Source organism: Dicentrarchus labrax, unplaced genomic scaffold, assembly GCF_905237075.1.
Source record: "Dicentrarchus labrax unplaced genomic scaffold, dlabrax2021, whole genome shotgun sequence".
NCBI lineage: Eukaryota > Metazoa > Chordata > Actinopteri > Moronidae > Dicentrarchus > Dicentrarchus labrax.
In genome coordinates this window covers 3,285,063-3,305,865 of record NW_026136714.1, presented here as the reverse complement: position 1 = coordinate 3,305,865, position 20,803 = coordinate 3,285,063, and the positions used below count along the sequence as shown (strand labels likewise).

At 42.8% G+C, this 20,803-nt stretch overlaps 1 protein-coding gene across 2 annotated transcripts; it reads right to left on the bottom strand.

The window, feature by feature from the left end:
* Positions 1 to 638: 638 nt before the first annotated feature.
* On the bottom strand, positions 639 to 20,721 carry LOC127376332 (rabphilin-3A-like). Of its 2 annotated transcripts, XM_051423100.1 has the most exons (18): positions 20,439 to 20,721; positions 10,828 to 10,917; positions 10,709 to 10,720; positions 9,897 to 10,022; positions 9,632 to 9,761; positions 9,399 to 9,482; positions 9,135 to 9,303; positions 7,795 to 7,974; positions 7,498 to 7,680; positions 5,455 to 5,534; positions 5,234 to 5,308; positions 4,669 to 4,778; positions 4,398 to 4,524; positions 4,251 to 4,307; positions 3,983 to 4,137; positions 3,819 to 3,900; positions 2,815 to 2,911; positions 639 to 2,717 (listed from the first exon to the last, which is right to left on the bottom strand). In XM_051423100.1, exons 2-18 carry the CDS (start codon positions 10,899 to 10,901, stop codon positions 2,587 to 2,589), a joined length of 1,872 nt encoding a protein of 623 aa, XP_051279060.1. In that variant the 5' UTR covers positions 10,902 to 10,917; positions 20,439 to 20,721; the 3' UTR covers positions 639 to 2,586. The 2 variants fall into 2 exon arrangements, with proteins under 2 accessions (XP_051279060.1, XP_051279061.1); XM_051423101.1 differs by lacking the exon at positions 10,709 to 10,720.
* Between the last annotated feature and the right edge of the window lie 82 nt (positions 20,722 to 20,803).

The window sequence follows — 20,803 nt, the reverse complement described above, 5'->3', positions numbered from 1 at the left end:
TTACCTGCATCTCCCCCAGGATTTGGTAATAAAGCTGCAGACCTGTCTCAACCTGTTGGAGTTTCCGGCTGGTGTTGAGAGATGGGACAACCATGGGCAAAAAGGTGTGGCTAAATAAACTAAAAGTTCTAGATATTATAGATCTATAGATTCAGACTTACAGTGGCTATGCAATTTTAAAAAGCGCAATCAACATTATAATAACATCAAACATATTACTAGTTTTATTAGATTGCTGTTTTTGCTCAGTTAATAAAACCTGGGTTAAAGAAGACCTCCTCAGCAGAGATTGTGAAAGGTATTTTAATATCCTATTTCTTGGAATTAGATGAATTGATGATTTAAGAAGCTCCTTCATACAATGATTTGTGTTTCATAAGAACTACTATTTACTTGTATCAATGAAGAAATAAAGGTTTCCATGAATTCCTGAGGGATTGTGATTGATTTGTAATTGTCTGTGTGGTTTAAGGTTTGTTGAAAATGATGTACTTGATTTAATGAGACAAGCTGTTTTGTGTGTTTATAGTGTGTATGATTGTATAGCCAGGGAGAATAGTCAATGCTTATGCTGGCACTGATTTCATCTTCTGTGATGATCATACCTCGACTCTAACAAGTCCTCACACACACGGAGCTTGTCAGTTTTCATTAGATTTTATTGATCTGTGTAAACTCTCTGCAAAATCTTTACATGCAAAGTTATTTGCAAACATACATATTTCCAGAGCATGCACTATCTATGTACAAATACAGAGATAAACCAAGAAACATTCCACTGAACTGGCAGAATCAAGTAGAAGACAGCTATGGGTTTAGCTTAGAGAAGCCTGTTTTGGAAAAAAAAAAAAAAAAGAACCCTATTGATTATAATTCATGTTGATCATCATCTGGTGATCGCTGTAGCTGAAATACCACAACATAGGATAGTGTGTGATGCTACAGGTGGGTGTCTGAATCACTGATTTGATTGCGTATGTACAGATTCATCTCAATATCTGCTACTGATAGAGTTGAATAGTTTTTTGTTGATGTGCTCAGTTGATTATCAGTCTATCCTGTGGATGCTATCAGACCAGTTTATTCAGATTACACCATAGCCACCATAGTCATGCAGAATATGGCCTCTTGTATATAAAGTATTAACAGGAATGTTATGGGGAAGAAGTGTAAACATTAATGGAATTACAATAGCATTAATTTCTTACAAAGTATATATATCTTGAACCACAAGACATTTCATGCATAGGATTTTTTGTTTTCGTCTTTGTTTTGACATTGGAATAACTTGCAAACAGCTGTATAAATTGAGGTCATTCCACTTTGTAAGGTGTGCTTTCCTTGGTTTGCTGTGATTAGTGAACAAACACACACTAAAGCCTTGAATGATTGGGGCGTGGCAGAGGGGAAAGAGCCCTGCTTTGTGCAAAGGGTGCGTTGGGGTAAAAGCGGGCCACAACTGCCCCAGGCACACCAGAGTCACGAGCACAGTGCATGCAGGTAAAGCTGCACATACTTATGACATAAGCTGTTCCACCTTGTCTCTGCTTAAGTGGAGCAGCCACATTTTATTCGGGGGACCTGCAAGAGACCTGGCCGTGTGCATTCAGTGTAAACACTAGAAAACCTCTGAGGTGTCAGAGTGAACCACAAGCTTCAGAAGAGTCGAGGTAGCAGGAGGAAAATCTTTTTTTCCTGCCAATTCTCACCGTAACTAACAAAAAAAAAACCTGTTCAGTTTCTCTAATCACAGTTAATACTTCCCACAAATCAAAATTCACAGCTTGACTATCCATACATAAAAACTCCTAATGTTTAACTAGGTGTGCTATAATTTTAAATCACAAATTAACAGCAACTGTTGAAAGATTCATCTAGCTCATGTTCCACTGACTTATGAATCATCTGCACATCAGATGTCTATCCTAACCTGAGCAATGTATCAGTATGTAAACATTTCTTCATGGAAATATACATTATGTTCAGGACAGTGGGCACAGTTGAAATATTTGAAGGCGCAGCTGCATGTTTTCTTCTGTCTGTGGCTTGGCATGCTTATACAGTTCAAGTGTTACACTACAGCATGATGTAATCACACAAGAAAATAAAACTAAAATACCCTGACAGTCTAATGAATTTCAGGCATGAGCTCCGTCGAGGATTTTAATGATAGTTTTGACCTCAGATGCCTTAACATATTGCTTTTCTCGTCCTGTGCCAGTGCAATTCAAACTTCATTTTCTCTAGCAAAGAATGTTAAGCACACTACATAACACCACTGACAGGCATGATGGTCCTTGTGCATCTGTTTGTTGACAGATGTCTAGTGAAATCTCTAATTCGTTTAGGCCATGATTTGTCCCAGAGGCAGATTAAGTGTCAGCACAGGCAGAGAAATTGTTAATAAGAGGACAGGAAAGAAGAGATATACTACAGATACTACATCAGGGAAAAGGAGGTGAGTAAGTCTGTGTGATAAAGTATAGATAAAACAATAAAATGGGTTTCTTTTAAAAAGTGCATTAGGATGTGAATGCAAACCAAGTCTGAAGGGGAGGTTTTAACTCATGCTGCACGGGGGAGTGGTTAATCACTAGCAACGTGATTCTCGTTATACAAGGTGTGCCAGCGCTCAATCTTCTTGTCCTTGTTCTTCAAACACTCATACCAGTGCTTCAGCCGCTCTCCTTTGGCAGTGATACCCAGCTGACACCCACCTGTCAGGAAGGAAGTGAGGTGTGAAAGGCAGGTGGTGAGCAGGTGAGAATTTCAGTTTTATCTCCTAAAAGCGGCGATGCTTAATTAAATATTTACCGATGTAGTCGTTGGACTTCCCGATATCGTAATCCCACACGGAGATATCTAAGGTCTTCTTGGCCAGTTCACTGTGTTTGATGTCATAGCTGAATTCCTGAAATTTGATTGAGACATTAGATAAGCAAATTTTGGGATGAGTTCATTTTTACTTACTAAGACATAAATAATTGTTTAAGATAATCCTGGCAGCAAGTAAGAAAACTATAAAATAAATGTAAAATTAATTGGGAAGAAAATTAACCTTTTCTCTAAGCCTACAAGTGAGCACATTTCATATTCATATTTCATATTGGGCTAAATGGATACAATATCTTAGTGCCATCGAATCAAACTATTTCATTTTATGAATTGTTTAGTTGTGGTAGTTATTGTGTCGCTGCAGATTGCATCTCCCTCGCTTAACTCTTCCCCTCCAAGCACAGAGAAGAAACTACGGTGGCCACAAAACACAAGAGAATTGTCTGTATCTAGAGACAGTGTTTGGTTTGGCCATTCTGGGTTACTGTAGAAACACGGCGGTTCAACAAGGCGGCCTCCATGGAAGGCGACCTGCAGTGTAGATAAAACGTTTCGTTCTAAGGAACCAAAAACGTCACGATTCATATTTTCAAGTGCTAATGAAAACATAGTTATGAATATATTCAATGTAACACTTAGCCCTAAATGTTACACACTGGACCTTTAAGGGTGTAAATAATGGACTAAATAGCCTCCCCACCACTTTTATCTAAAGGAGATCAATGAATGTGATGAAGTCTTTATTCCAGTCTATCTCTGCGTTGTTGTTTTTTGATTGTTTGGATTTTTCTTTCTTTATGTAAGTATTATTTTGTTTTGTACTGTTTTCCTTTTTTACTTATAGCTTATGCGCATGTATTTACAGAAACATATGAGAGAGTAATGATAAGATAAGACTATGTAATTGAAACATTTCTGAAATAGTTGCAACAAAAATTACTGGTGTATTTAATGTAATGTTCACCTTGAACTCTCTTACAAACCTCATTAAACTCTGGGTTTAAAGTCCTCTTCTTGATTTGTGTTTTGCACTTGGCCTTCTTCCCCATGTCAGGTTTCAGACATCTGTGAATTGTATAGAAGTTAGTTTATTTTCCAGGGTCATGCATTTGCAGTCTAAATGTGCTTGTCATCCTGCTCTACCTACATTTTGACATATGGGTCAGAGTAGCCATTAGCATCCATGGCAGCCAGGTGAACGCAGCGCACGACGCCCACGACGAGACGGTTTGTCTGGGTGTTGTACATGAGCGACATCAGAATGCGGCCGCGCTCCTCCACCTCCCCGCCTTCTTTCCCCGGCTAAGAGAGCAAAAGGGGTAGAAAAAATAGCTCAGTGTTATCCATGATAAGATTTGTGGGAACTTCTGGGGATATCTGTCATGTTTAGACGTGCTTGGAAATAAAAGCATTGCCTCATCTTCGTAGAGAGCGATGCCCCTGGCTCCACCAGCTGTTGCAGTTCTCTTCGTCTGCGAGGGCGAACGAGATTACAGCGGGTCAATAAGAAATTCAGACAAGGAGAACAAAGCATTGTTTGAATGTAATTGAGTTTCACTCACAGGGACAACCCTCTCGAGGCACACGTTGAAGTTTTTCTTCTGGTTCATCTTCAGTTTCTTCAGCGCCACTCGGGTTTCCCCAATAAACTCATTATGCCCGAACTTGTCTTCATCACAGACAGACAGCCTGTGGAAATCAAAAGTGAATCTTAATCATACAGACCTGTTGTACCTTTTAATACAGTCAACTACGGGAGGATTAAGTTTGAAACATGAGTACAGGGCCGTTGCAGCCAAGTGAGTGATTTAGTGTCTGAGGTACAGTATCCACCTGAGGGTCTTACGCTGCATGTCCTCATCTGTCAGGCCGTGGTAGGTGAGTGTCTCAGTCCACGCAGGGTTGCGGGTGTTTCTCAGGGTCTTTGTGCGCAGTTTGTTAGACTGTGAGGGGGTAGATCAGGACAAGGGAAATGTAAATATCCCATGGCAAGTTACCACTACACAAGATCTCTGTGGTTTGTGCTTTTATCAAAGCATGTGTCTACAGGATGCTGATTCCCATCAAAAGGTGTTTTTTCAGCTGAGACCTGCTTCATTCTCCGCAAAAATGCAGTACAATTACACTACGCTAACAACATACCTTCACTGCAACTTACCTAAACCACTTATTTTATTTAGAATCTATCAATATCTATTTTAGGACATCCTCTCTGTGCCACTTTTATGATTTTGTCAGTTCAAACCACAAGGTGTCAGGCTTGAGCTAGCAGAAAGGCCTCTCATCAAACCAATGAGATCTACAATCGCCACCCTTCCTTTTGTGCTTAGCAGGATATTAAGGTAATAAATCTTTAAAAAGAATTAAAAGCTTAATGTAGGAAAGGAGCGTCTTTTACCTTACTAGCCCCTGGCAGCAGATGAAGCTTGACATAAGGATCTGCCAGTCCATTTGAGTCCATGGGCTTCAGTCCCTGTGGAGAAACGGAGCACCGTGTCCATCACATCATCGTGCACAGCAGAGAGCAATTAAGCATAAGTGCCATTCAGGAGCATTTTAACATAAACCACTTGATTGTAATTGTCCCTTTGTGTGAGAGAATGAGGAGGATAGTGGTACCTTTGCTTTGAGGATGCTACAGTGGAGGCTGTTGCTTTCCTGTTCATAAAGGAGACTGAACTCTAGAGAACCCAGAGTGGCTGAAAGAGACCCAGACCAGTCATAACATTAGACTACACAGAGACAGCAAGTCTGCTTTTGAAAATTTAAGAGTATAAATACAGGGGAAAATACTTTCTAATTAAACAACACTCAACTTGTGAATAGAAGTGAGAGTAAGTACCAGAATGGACAAAAAGGATGGTAAAAAAAAAAACCCAAAACAATCTATGAATAAGTCTTGACCTTCACTCATGAAACATTCACAGTCTTCTTTTTTACCGTGAGTAAAAAATCTCATTACAAAGCAGGGGCATATAATATAAAAGAAATCAAATAAACACTCAAGTCTCAAAGGAAGACATTCAGAAAATAAGGTTCTGGGTAAGAAAGAAAGACTGATATGCTGCCCACACACAGCATATTCTTATATAGCTGCTATAACTGCAACGCTACACAGCTGTGCCTGAGCTAAATGTGCTAAACATCAGCATGATGCTAACATGCTCACAAAGACCATGCTAACTTGCTGATGGTATAATGTCTACCATGTTCGTCATTTAGTGTACAGCTGATGTGAATTTCATTCGTTTTGCAGGGATTTAGACAAAAAGTATTAAACAAAGGGAAATTTTGGAGCTAAATAATTTTAAAAATCATCCCAGGAGTCCACAGATGTCTATGCAAAATTTCATGGCAATCCATCCAATAGTGTTAGTTTAGTCTGGACCAAGTGACTGACACAACAGGCTGACAGTGATATATAGCAATGCCACTTGCACCGCTTAAAATACGCAGCTCAAACTCATCCACCTTTATTTTATGATCAGATATTTATAGATTTGATTGGTGATTTATCAAAAAAAGACACTCGTAGAGATGAGATCAGATTTTAAATAATGACTATCAGTCGACTGAGAGTCTGAATTGACTTAGTCGGATAGTCGCAGAAAAGAAATAATGTCAAACTCTGATCGGGAGAGAACCGGAGCCAGGGGAACGTGCAACAGAACAGGGTTCACATCATAAATTAATATCATAAAGGTGCAATGACTAGTTGCCTATGGCTTTAACTAACGTCTACTAGACGACCAGGAAAATCTTAAGTCGGAGGCAGCCCTAATTATCAAACTATGTCGTATTCAGAACAGCATAATGTACTTTTAAACCATACCAAACCATATCAAAGTCTTGCAACAACACTGAAGAAGTTATAATCACTGAAATCAGTCAGCTCCACAGGACCAAGCTGTTCTCACATCTCTATAGAGAACAGGCACATGTAACCATTGCTATTTCTGCCATTTTCACTCCCAACACAGGGGATTGGGTCAAACACAAGGGGAATCTATATTCTGTTAGCCCTGTTGTATCTCAAATTATTTGCACAGCTCCATATTCGCGGACCTCAATAAAACAAATTAACACCCAATCCCCCTGAGACAGAATAAAGGCCGGGTGACGCTGCAGGCGCAGAATATGAATGGCATGGCACCATTCTCGTCGTTGAAATGGGGTATGGGAGAGGAAAAAAATCTGTACGATTACAAAGCTTATGTATCACTATTGATTTAGTGATTAACAACCTGATTCACATCTTCTGCTCTAGCTCCTCGGATATTGATTATCATGCTTCGATAAGAAATGGTGCTTATCATTTATCATTTTCTACCCCGCTCAATAGATGCTGGCAGAATGATGCTGTTTGCTGGGACTATTGAGCAATGTATAGATATGAATTATTACCAGCAGACTAAAAGGCAGAAATCAAGCATCAGCATGGTATGACTCAGAATTCCTAAGGGCAACAGAGATGTTGCCAAATTAAGGTAATCACCGCTCAATACTGTATGCTGCATGACAATATGTTTTGCTTTATTATGAAAAAAAAAAAAAATACTCTCCATCTGGTGCCATTTACCTGAAATGAGTGAAAAGAAATCAGTCAAACCGTACACGGCGTGAAATTAAACTAGACACATCAGCCACAGATGGTGTACTCACTGGCTTCATCAGAGTCATAGTCGTTGGTTTCCTCCTCCTCCTCAGCTGGGGGAGGTTGCTGTCGGGCGGGAGGAGCACTGTAGGCAGCGGGCTGCCTCCTGTCTTCTCTTGCTGCGGGAGGCGCTCTCTGCTCTGAAGGAACTGCACCAGAGGAGTAAGCCCCTCCATCTCCTGCTGCTGGACCTACAACCACATTCAATCATCTGAGACTAGTACTTGAAGTCTAATAACACCACTGGGGATGCAATATTTTTTATATCTTTTTGAGCAAAGGATTGTGCCCTAGCTCTCTCTCACCCTGATGGGCCAGTGTGGCTGAGGCAGCAGGCTGTGGTCTGGAGCTCTGGACGGGCACCATCTTCTTCATCACCACTGGGCTGCCCTGCCCCGCCTCTTCAGGGCCAGCCCCACCCGTGGCCATGCGCCCAACTGATGGTTTCGGGGCCACAGGTGGGTAACCAGCACGGCCATGTGGCTCTGGTCATAAAAGCAAGAGGGATGATACAATATAGCATAATACAGTAAACATAAAGATACACTATACATAAGGGAGACACGCACAGGCATAGGGATTCCACTCCAGGCTCCTGCTGCAGTGGAATCTGTAATACTCCCTAGTCTCTCTGGATACTTTTGATGTTGCAGCTTTTTCGTTGCAAAGGCATTGACCTACATACAGTACAACAAGCCGTGGCAGCCAACTACTGTACATGCAGCAGCTATATGTCTGCTCGAGCTACCCCTCTCTTTTATGGGGGAAATCACATTGCTCAGGTAATTGTGCTGAAAGTGTGAAATGGTAAAATGTGACCCATCATGCCAGCACCACCTGGAGGCTCATCTCATGTCACAGCATGCACCTTCCGACAGCTTAATTGAGCTCTTCATCCCCCTCCTCTGCAACAGTGGGCGGTGCTGCCAAATTTGGGAAGCAGATAAAAGGTTGATGGTTTGGAAAAGAGCAATGAGCTAATGAGACTGTAGAGATGGCACTTTGGAAAATTGTTTAAAGTCTTCTACTTATCTGGTCAAAATTATAAAGAGAAGAAAATGAAACAGCTTATTTATGTTTCTGCAGGGATAACGCACATTGTATCGGTGTTCTGCAGTGGGTGTGAATTATTAGCTGAGAGTATTATTGTTGTTTTTCTATTTGTGTAGTATTGAGGTAACGCTAAGTAGACCCCCTTCCTGTATAATGTGGGAATTAACTGCCAGTGACTCAGTATTGAAATAACAATGAACATCAAGCTAGGCTAGCTAACTTACTAGTTAACCTGCGTTGCTAGCTTTGTAAAAACGTAAATGTTGCATTGAACAAAAGGGCATTCACAGACTGGTAAACTGTGAAAGTATGCATGCTGGCCGTTGTGGATGAGGTGATTTGTCATTACTAAAATCTAAGAAAAGATTTTAAACAGGCTGCTGCAAATGTCTGGCCCATCTACATTTCATCCTGGTATTAAAATCTGGTCTAACTGAATTTGTAATTACATCCATCTGATGTAAACCAGCTGTTGGGACAACAAACTAACAGATCAATCAAAAATGATGATGAGGGCCTGCAAGTCAAAATTCATGACGACTGAAACAGAATGCAGACGGAAGCTGAAGCAGCAGATCTTGGCTGTGTGTACCTGGTGGTTGTGGCTGGGTTACTGCCTCCCTGGGCCCAGAGGCTGGTGGCCCCTGGGGCTCCGCTGCCTCCTGGGCACCTGTCTCTTTTGTTTTAGCTAATGGCATGGGCGACGGCAGGAAATGCTTCGGAAAACCTTTAAAGAACCAGGCACCAGACCTCTTCCACACCTGAGAAAACAGAAGAAATATTATGTGTTATATGATTTCCAACAGACAACAGAATATTGAATTCTTTTATTTGCTCACAGGTGTAAAGCGCTCACCTCTCGCTGTTCTCTGCAGATCTTGCATAGCCACACAGCGCGGGGCCGACTGCTACACTGCGTACCACACTTGGTACACATGTTCTACGCGACGGGAGAAAATAGAGATTTCCAGCTGATTGCCATTTACGGTGTTATTACAAGCGCACGGCTCGAAGAGCATGACCTATTTTGTTTTTCTCACCTTTTTTTTGTGAATTGCAGCAGAGGAGTGTGTCTGACTCATTACCTACCTTTTTGCAGTCCTCACACACCACTGAGCTGACCCCAGGTGAGCCCAGCTGTTCCCCGCACAGCAAACAGCGGGACATTCCATCCCCGCACACAGTCTTCTTCATATCGTCCAGGCGGTTTATCAAGCGCCTGCAGCAGCACAGGGGGGAAGTCTTTCTTAAAATGTCACCGTTAATTATCCCAGGTCCAAATCTATGTATCAGTATCAACAGGTGCTTTTGTGTATATCGGAGAAGCCATTGCATGTTTTTGCAAACCCCTCACCCAATTCTCTCCTGCTCCATGGCCTCCATTTTCTCGGCACGGGCGATCACACTGTTTATAATCTCTTTCTCTTCATCTGTCAGGTCTGGACCAGGACCAGGGCCTGGCTGCATGGTCCAGTTACCCCTGTGAGCCAAACATAATCTCCAGTTGAGGTTACACTGCTTCTATGAGTTTGACTAAATTAAATCCAATCACACATTTGCATACATGCTTCACATTATGAAGTTTTATAACTAGGTTTGGGAACAAAGACCATGCCTTCCTAACTTCAACACACCTCATCTGTTCACCCCCTCTTTAACTCAGTTTTCACATCCTTCTCCCCCAAACCTCTCTCTTGTTCAAATACAGAACCAATGCGGGTCTAACCTTTTTTAGAGGGCGAAGAGACTCAGAGTCTCTAGTCCCTTATGGTTCCCTCCCATCTTCTCACCGCCAGCCGACACAGTCCATCTCCAAACTCCTCCATCCATCTGCCAATGACCCTGATTTATCCCCTCATCCGTCACCCTGCCTCTTCTTATCCCTTCAATCCCCAACCCTTACCCTTCATCCATCATTCTTCATCCCTCGACCCTCATCCATTCCACAATACATTATCTTGGTTCACCTTCATCCATTATGCAATAAACCATTCTAATTCCTCATATCCTCACTGGCGTGGTCTTTGTTACTGAATAATGTTTGGACGAACAGACGCAAACACAATGAATGAATGGCATACACACATTATGCTGCTTTCTGAGCAGTTACACAGCAGATACGCATGAAGCAGATAAGAGAGGTGGAGTAGGAGTGTATCTACTTACTGCTCTTTATCACTGTGTCACACATCAGACGGACGCAGGGCAAACAAAGGAGAGTACAGGGTTGGTAGACTTACAGAGAAGATTAACAATATGAAAAATGCTCTGACAGCCACGCTTACCCAGCATGCATGCTCCTCTGCCTGTCGTTGGACACCCAGCGATCCGAGCTGCTGCTCATCACCGTGTCCGTCATGCCGCGCTATCAGAGTCTGCAGGCGGACAGAGAGAAAGACGGAGATGAATTCAGCATGAAATAGTCAAACAATCTTAAACTAATGTCCTGAAAAGAGCACTTAATTTGGGTGGGAATTAATGGTTGGAAATCATCAAATACATGACCAGATCCTGACTTACATCCAAGTTTTGTCTCATGCAGCACTGACTTAACTGCCGCCGCGGGCTGCTCTCTCATCAAAAAGGACATTTCCGTACAAATTTGTGAGCCAGGACATTGCTGATCTTGAATTTGTCAAGTCACCAGATACACTTCCTTTAATTGCCACACACTGATGTAGGGCAGAATAAAAGGTAGCCAATGATGACCTCATTAGTGGCTACTGACCGTAAGCCAAATAACCACTACAATAAATAAAAATCAATTATAGTTTCCGGAAAAGTAATAATCACTTTTCTTCTCTTCATCTACTTGCTTCCTATAAATTTACATATCAGGTCCGAAATAGCAACAAAATATCAGCCACCAATAGCAATGTAAGCACATTTCCTGGTGCCAAATTTACAGCCTAGTCTGTACCGTCTCTTCTTGCCAAGGCTGTTTTATCAAATTCTTTCCACGGACATATTCAAGTGCTAAATGGACACAGGAACACATTGCAAAGGCACAACACAAACGTAATGGATCTGTGAGATACAAGCTATGCTGACATACAGCGGTTGTAATAAGGGTAGAGCTGCTTAGTGTGAGTACTACAAAGGGAACAAAGCTTGTGACAAAGTGAGCCCTCCTGTACAGTAGAGACCAGGATGAAATGATGCCGAAGTGGGTGGCGTGGGGCATTTAAATTTATATGTGCTTTCCAAATTGGGGGTGGGAAGACCAATTATTTTAGTAACTGTAAGGGGAAACTGTAAGGAATGTCTTCCAGTTTGTTACTCTACACATATCAAAGAAACAGATGGTTCCATATAGTAGGAGTGGCTGAATTATGCTTCGATACAGGAGGAGGAGGAGGTGAGTTTGCACTGACAGGGATGACTAAGAGTCTTTGTTTCCAGCGTTTCTGATTGTTCATGGTAGCTTCATGGCTTTTATCCAAAGTGATGTCTTAACAGTTCTCAACCACTTCTACTACGTACTTGTTTTTCAGTCTGCACTGGGTCTTCTAAATCCTCTTTGATGCATATCATTCAGGGTTCTGTGAGCTGAATTTTGCTTCCTTGGAAGGCAAAGGCACGACATAGCTATCTAATCTTCATGAGTGGATGGACACTTCACTCAATATGCATCGTTATACAGTTGTCTCACTGGTCTGTAGGCCAGTATTGATGCAAAATCTGCACCTCTCCTGTGGCTTATTTCATTATGATCCTTGCACCCTGAAGTCAAGCAGCAGAAGTTACGTGACAATGTGCAAATACTGGCCCGATTTTGGGTGAGTTAAAGATGCAAGAGTAGTCTTCCATGTCACTGTTTATAACACTGTTAGAACTGTTTTTCTCCGGGGATGCTGATGGGACTGGGAGTGTGATCGGGTGCTGCTGAGCAAGATCTGTAGGAAGTTACTGTCAGAAAACAGGACTCGACTGTTTGTAGTCCAGGAGACAGTCACTGTTGCTGAGCAGTCTAAGTACGGCTGTGTCATCAGAGTATTTAAAGTACACGATGACAAGAGATAAGCTTTTGCAGTCGTTGTGTACATGGTGCAAAAAAAAAACAGGCTGCGAACAGAGCCAAGTGCTAATGATGACGGTGGGAAACAGTGAGTTGTCAACTGTGTTTATATATGATACGCCAGCAGTGTAATTTAATCTCAGAGTGACATGGTAAAGACGATACAAAGATGTCAACAGGAATCACTGAGGCGAGTGCCCATGGGCAAGTCTGCTCAGTGTGTGTGTGTGGGGGGGGGGGGGTTCCCTGGTGCAATTGACTTCAAGTGTCTGCCAGACAATACGGAAAGAGTGGTGCTGCAGCAGCCACAGGCCGGAAGATACAGCAGTGTACGTCCTGAGGGGAAGTACCAGCAGCCAGAGAGGACCAGCGGGCCCTTAAGAGGAGCAACAAGAGCAAGTAAAAGCCTCTCCGAAGCCTCAAATATCAAGAATTGTGATGGTGCAGGATAGAGAGTGCAGGTATCGTGCTGGAGGGAGTGGGAGAGATACAGTAAGGAATGCATAATGATAAAGGCTAAAAGGCAAATCAATAAGTTTCACTTGTGTTCAGCTTTTCACAGCAGTAAAATCCGGTGCTGAACAACCTTGGAGAAAGTGAAAAAGGGAGAGAAAGGGAGGGGTGCGCCGCCGTCTCCCTCATTCAGCTGCTCGTATTATGCTGCGTAACGCCAGGCTACATACCTTTTGAGCTCTAATCTGTTGCTGCACTGCCTGCGGGATTCACAGAATAACAACAAATTCGCTGTGCTATCAATAGACGCTCTGGGTGTGGGCTTTTCCCTCTGATGCTGCTGCATCCAGTCAACAGTGGCAACACAGTCCCCGGGGAGCGTTTGTCTTTTTCCACTTTTCAGCAGTCTGACGGTTCAGACATTACTCTCACTGTACAATACATATATCATATACACACACCCAGGCTCTCAAGTGTCACTTGCCACAATGAATAATCCCACTTTTGTTTAACACGCTTGTCCTGGAGAGGTTGGATGGAGAGAGACAGATGGGAGGGGGGGCATTCAGACTTTGGCTGGGTAATCACTGACTCAGACAAATCAGAGCTCTCTGGTGCTGGGGATGGATGTTACTGCATCACAGAAGTGGTTTCTTTGCTGAGGTGACAAGCCAATTAGCATTCAGGAGATCATCTGAAGGATCGTATACGCGCACTTTTCTCATAAAGAGCTGTCAGTATGGGCTTTGCAGCTTCAAACAAAGAAAAGTACAGCTTGTTTTCATCTACTGTGCAGTCAGAAAGGGTTTACATCTGACGGTTTCAAAAGTACATAATCATAAATGTATCTGAGCCCAATTATAATGGACTGTCTTGACCAAAATGTCATATTGAGCCTTGTTATTCTGCAGTTATGACATCACTGTGACCCTCAGACTGTCATCCTCTGTGGTACTGAGGTTATAAATGCAACTAATCTGCGTCATCTGACTCGGTGCATCAAGCCTCCTGTACGTGTTTCCCTCCCATATGAGATGACTCAGTCAGGTGGTGGATTCTTCTCTGGGGAGCAGCAGATATTTTCCTGTGGTGTTTTTCTCTTTTCCAAAATGTCACGAAGCCTCGGTGACTACGCTTTCAGACGTGGCGGTCTCCAAAGTGGTGCCCAGAACTGTGCAAGCAACCACACGACAGCGTCTACAAATACACCAGGCATGAATAGTAACAGACCATGTGCGAGATGACAACAGGAAAGACCAGAGGGAGAGCATCGACTCAAGCTAGTCATCTGCCTGATCATCATAAGTCATCCTCCCAGCAGGATCTCTCCTGTATACAATTTCATATGGGGGTGGAGAGGACCAGTTTAGAAACCTGTGTCTCCTCCTCAGGGCCCGAGAAGATAGTCAATACAAATCTGCATCTAGACCCCTTCGGGGATGTATGCATACACAACTCCCAGAGCACACCCTACACATTTTCCATCCATTTTTAGAAACACAGGCACGCATTCTCCTTGGATACTTGAAGTGAACGCTCAGCATGAGAAACAAGCTTTAAGTCTCATTAAGCACTTGCACAAATTAACAATGTTATGTGACTTTCAATAGCAGGTGTATGAGTCATTACTGCAGAACATATGACAGAAAAAAAAGGAGTAGACAAGAATAAGAGCACCTTGTTCAGGCCAACAGCCCGTCATTTCTTTTGGTTTGCTTGTGGAATGAAGTACTGAAGAAAGCAGAAAGAGTGACAACAAGGCAGCGGGGCATTGGTGGATTGATCCCACATGGATCGTTATGGAAGACAGCACTGAGAGCTTAAGGGGGGTGGGGATAGAGGAGAGAGAGACATCTCTCTTGTACTGAGATCAGCAAAAAAAAAGAAGAAAGCTGGGTAAAAGCATCGATTTTACTCCAATGTTTTACATAAATTTGTCCTGTAACAATAAAATAATTAGTAAATTGACAGGAAACAATATATTGATCAGATTTTTTTTACCCCCTGCTATGTGTCCTATTTTTCATATTGTTTAATAATGACATTGAAACACTACATAGTACTGTGCTTGAATTCCAGGTCAACAATTCCCTCGCCATCATCCAAGAAGGACATTTCTAAAATGGGTTAATGAGAATCAGAGATCAATGTAAAGTCCCACAATTGGCTTCATTTTAATTTATCTTTCATTCGGCCTCCATTTGTCTTTTAACGCCTCGGGGTAAAACTAACTTATGTATAACGTTGGCTCAAAGCTCTGCTGTAGCCACCACGCAATCGCCCACCCTCAACAACCCTTCTCATTGGCCGGCGTCCCAGTGGGATCAAATCAGCACTTTCTTCCAAAACATGTTGTGGTGCTGATGCTGAGCTACCAATGATTGGATAAATCTTGGCTTTTTTCAGGTTGCTGTGACCAGTAATGTTTCACCAGCAATAACACACTGTGGGTTTTTTTCTATTAAAAAGACCCAATCTTTCACAATGCTGCAAGAAACTAGCTTAGCTGTAAACATTTTTTAAACTCTAGACCATTAGCGGGCTTATACGGCCTTGTGTGACTTTCTATTCATAATTTATAATGCTGTAAAACTGTGAGCAACATCAAGCAACATTAAAAGGATTCATCTATGAAACAGATATTGTAAAGCATGGATGTTTGGTATGGTAATGAAAAGAATGTGAAATACAAAATACATTTGCATACATTTTCAGCTTAAATGTTGAAACTGCAAAAAGAAATCTAAAGCTGGGTTAAAGAGGAGAAAGAAAATAGCCTAACATTTTATTTTTACAAATCTTTCTTCCTCTACCATCTGGCCTGGCGGTTACTCAGATTGTTTTATGTATTATGAAACAGCCTGAGATCCTCAGACAGGAGAGTCTTGGCCGGTCTACAGTTTCGACTCAAGTCCCGTGGTGATCTGGAACATTATGCCTGAGCACGGAAAACTCTTCCTTTTTTTCTCTTCTTTTAAATCTCTTCTTCACTCACACTATAAATACAGACTTATATGAGAGCCAATCAGAAGTGAAATTTACCAATTTAGAGTTTGACTTATGAGTCATCTACAGACCTTCACTAAAACATGAACTAGTTGACAATACCTTGACTCACACGTTAGTTACATGTCAGCAGAAAGTGCAACCAGCTGCCTCTTCACATTCTGTGGTGACACGTGTGGGCTGGTGGTTGGTGGTTCTAATGTCAAGAAGATATTTAAGTTCTGTGTAGACAGTTTTTATAGACAATAAATGTCCAGTCTTATAACTGGTACCGCCACACAGCTGATTGGACCATAAACACAAGTAGTACACTATGGATTATTGGAGTACACCCAACTCAAAAGGTCCAGTGTGAAGGATTTAATGGCATCTAGTGGTGTAGTGGCAGATACTGTAGAGACATGGTGGTTCAACATGGTGGACTCAATCTAAGGTAACAAAAACACAACAATTCCTATATTCAGTTGATTATGCATTAATTAAAACACACTTATGAACATTATATTACATTTCTACCAAAAGATCCTCCTAAATGTTACACACTGGACCTTTAATGGGTTATGAGTGCCAATCTATCTACTGAATAGATGGTCAAAAAGCAGATCCTTTGGTCTCCTCACAGTATTCAGATGTCTAATGCTGACAGTGGGGAGACGGGGTGGGAAGGACCAAAAAAAAAAAAAACACGAGGTAGCCACCCACTCCCAGTTGCATTGAAACAACTCCATCCATCCCCCATAAAGGGACTTTGATATGCCAATATAGCAGCACACTGAGGTCTGGACCTGGGCATAGATTGTAAAGCACTGCACCAAGAAGCCCTCCACTGCAGGAGGAAAACATCACTCAGCATTTTTTAATTATTTACAACTCCCACCCCCATTGCCTTTCACTCTGTGTAAGTCCCCTCTTTAAGGCATTAGTGCATGCTTTCTTTACTCTGATCTCTATCAGACATTACATACAGAACAGTGGATTTTGGGGAGAAAAAGACCACAGAGGGTCAGACAGATTGAGAAATTACTGAACTCTATTTTGGGAAACAGTAAGGATGTTAGTTGGCCTTTTAGGTCCGTGGCTTCAACAAATTATCCATGTTTTCAGTCAGACAACGGCGTTGACAGGGACCATCTGTGGAACCATCTGTGAGGACTCTTCACCTCTCTCAGAGTGTTGTGCCGATTCAAACACACACAACTACAGCCTCTCGTCAGGCATGGCTCCAGGTCCCGCATTGCTGGAGAACAAACAGGAAAGACCATCCACTGACCAACAAGCTACCGTGCTGTTATCCTTCTATCACTGTTGGCCCTCTGCAACAGACCTAAACGGGGTTGGGTGCTGTGAATTTCATTCTTAAATCAACACAATGCACACTGGATTAGCAGCCCACATCCTATAGGTCTCATATTTAGCAATCACCCTCAAGTACAGCAGACAAATATCCGCTGAATCACATTTTGATGTAATTCAGAGGCTGTAATTCAGAGGCTTCTTTCATCCAGGCCTTATTTTAGAACTATGGAAGTAAATGGCTATCGAGCACTCAATTAATTGCACTCCGGCCAGAGCCTGCAGTAAGTCTCAAATTTGCTTGGCTGATGGTGATTCATCCCTGTATGCCCCCGAGGTAAGAGGTGGGACTTTGAGAACTGGCTGCTGATGCATTGACCAGTCATGCTCCTTCAATTTCCTCCCATCTTATCTCAGGGAAACAAGTACAACCAGACAGCGACATTAAATCAGTGCAGTAAAGGTCTGCTGTAAAGATACTACGCATTTATTCCCCACTAACCAGAAGTGACCTACAGCCGGTGGTCCGTTGAGATAAACTACATATAAAAGAAAGGAATCAGATCTCCTATCGATCCCCTCAGTGTGTCGGCCGTGATTCTGTCTCTTTCTTGCTTTGCTTTGAAGATCTGGCACGGTTCAGCTGCTGGATATCTGACCCTCCCTCTTGTCCCACCAGCAAACTAGCAGGTACAATACCCCTGGGTGTTTTTAGCGGATCTCTGTTGGCAAACAAGAGCCTGTTCCTCTCTGGAAACACTGCGACACTAAAAATAAGCTTTGGCCCAACTTCTGAGACAAAAACCGCTGTTGGGAAGCTTGGCTATGTGACTTGAAATGCAAAGTTTGTTTATTTAGACGTCACTCGGAGCTTCTGGGGGCAAGAGCACGACCGCAGCTACAACATACGCACAGAGGTGATTATAATCAGCTGAATATAAGTGTGGGAGCTTAGAAATTGTAGTGGACAGAAATGTCGCTTACAGATGGGCTGGTGTTTATGGATTCGACCATAGCCCGATTCTGTTTTAACTCCATGCTCTCTTGGGGGAACTTTGTTTAAAGGCCACATTAATTACATTCTGTCTTTTCCAATATGCCACAGTGTTTAGGGAGATCTAATCACCAGCTTCAGAGAGGCTGGTGAATCGATTCTCATCCACCGCTCTGATGAGATTTTGAAGATGAAGCCACTCCCTTCTGAAGCTCGGCCACAAATGGCAGAAAGAAATGTCTCTCGTACAACAAATTCAAGAAATATGCTCAAACGCAGGGCACAGAAACCGACGGATATTTCCAGCAGAACATATGATTTGGTTTCTAAGCTCCATATATGGATTGTGAAGAGCACAGAGGAACATAGAGTCATGCACCTTTACCAACTGTGGCCATGGTAACAGCAAGATCAGAAGACGAGAATCAGAATGATTAAAAGCTGTGTGTGTGTGTGTGTGTGTGTGTGTGTGTGTGTGTGTGTGTTTTTGTGTCCTGTGCATCTGTGTGTTTTGTAGTAAGACTTGTACCTGTGCCAGATTTCAAAGCCCATGCAGAACGGGTCACTGTTGCAATGATAGTGTCAGCGGATCATCTCTCACATCGATAAACTTGGTTGCAGTTTGTCAGGAATTATGCATCTAGCTAGGGTGGTTCTTAACAGACATAGTTGAAAAAGACAGCATGGTTAGAGAGGAAGACGAGCTGAAGACGTGGGATTATGGGTACAGTCGCCTCGTATGCTTCTGCTTTAAATAATGCAGTTAGTGTTGCAGAGCACTTGCTCCATCTTTTTCCACCTTTTCCCTAAACACCCATGTTTCCTAGTGCTCTCCATCTCTCGTTTTCTCTTGTTTTATGTCCACAGAAACAATTTTCCCCTTTTCCCTCTTGCCTAATTCCAGTCTTTCACTGGACAGAGAACAGTGGGCTGACAAAGAGACAGAGAAATACAGAGAGAGAGAGAGGTACCAGCATAAGGGTGTCGTCCAATCACTACTGTGGTTGCTCATGTGAGAGGAGGCAGCTGCAGATATCTCTCACACTGTTCATTCAGTCTTTTCTCCCCTCCCCCATTTAATCCCCATGCTTCAGGTCTGTAGGAGGAGTTGGAGATGGAGGAACCGAGAGGCGGATTCTTTTTTTTCCTCTGTTCTCCTTCCATATTAACACCAGAAGCAATGAACCGGTTTGGTCCAATAAGTCTATTTACAACGCGCCCTGCTCTGACCCACAAAGTGTAATACCCCAGGGGTGCAGGATGAGGTAATATCACAACAAGTAGGCGACGGGATCACCTGTCCTGTGGCACAGCTGGAGTTGAGGGCTGCCCTGCCCACATCAGCATTTGGAGGCATCACTGATGTTTTCCTCCTAGTCTGCAGGCACATGAAGCACCACCGTGCGCTCCTAAAAATCCTGCAGCAACGCCCAGGGACCGCAACCACAATCTCCCACATGACTTACCAGGTTCTGCTTTCTTATATGAGATCTGCAACAAGGAAGCACCCGTGTTGCAGGAGTGCAGCCAGCCACCATTCATCTGAAAGGGGGGATTTAACAACAGCCCATCTAGCTACACCAAGAGTTACATTTATCAGCCATTCATGAGTACATAATCACAACACCAAAGCATGCTGTAGTAAAATCAATGCAACAATTCAAAGAAGGTAATCAGCTCAATGAACACCTCTGCGTGAATGACACAAACATTCTGCTGCAGAGCAGTGTTTCAGTGAGACATGTTTTCCATAAAACAAAGGAATCAATCAAACGTCATTTACATAATTTGTACCTCACATAGGTTAATTAGCAGCAGCTCCATGCACACTTCCACCGCACACATCTACACAAATGTCCCCCCCTTTCATTCCAATGACTCAGTAAGTAGCTGGCTCATAAAAGCAAAAATGTGCTCCATCAAATTAATAAATACAGGCAATGAAATCCCCTCATAAGAGATCATCCCATCTCTCTCTCTCTCTTGTGAATGAAATGCTGCATTCATTCAACTTGTAATTGAGAAATTCTAAAGCACTGAGTCACTGGCCAAACGCAGTAAAAGCTCACAGTGGTTTTTAGGTTGGAGGATGCAATGTTTGAAAATCCTTCGAAGGAGATGATATAGCCTACCTGAGAATCCAGCCCTGCTCTCCTCCTCTCTCAGGGAGCTGTCAGGGAATGATGCGGACTAAATTTCTGCGCGGCGCTTGGATCCCACCACAGAGTCAGTCATTGCGCATGGTGCCTGTCACCAAAACCCGTGTTCTTCTCTCTCTCTCTCTCTCTCCCCCTCCCTCTCTCTCTCTTTTTTTTTTCTCCTTGGAGGAGTAGTCTGTTGCTAGAGGCACAGCGGACCTCCACAATGCGTGGGAACTCAGTCTTCTATCCTGCGTGGAGGATGGAAAGCCCTTGGTACCCTGGGAAGGAAACCCCTGGATCTGAAGTGATAACACTGATGCTTAATTGGACTGTCATCACCTGATCGGATTGTCTCC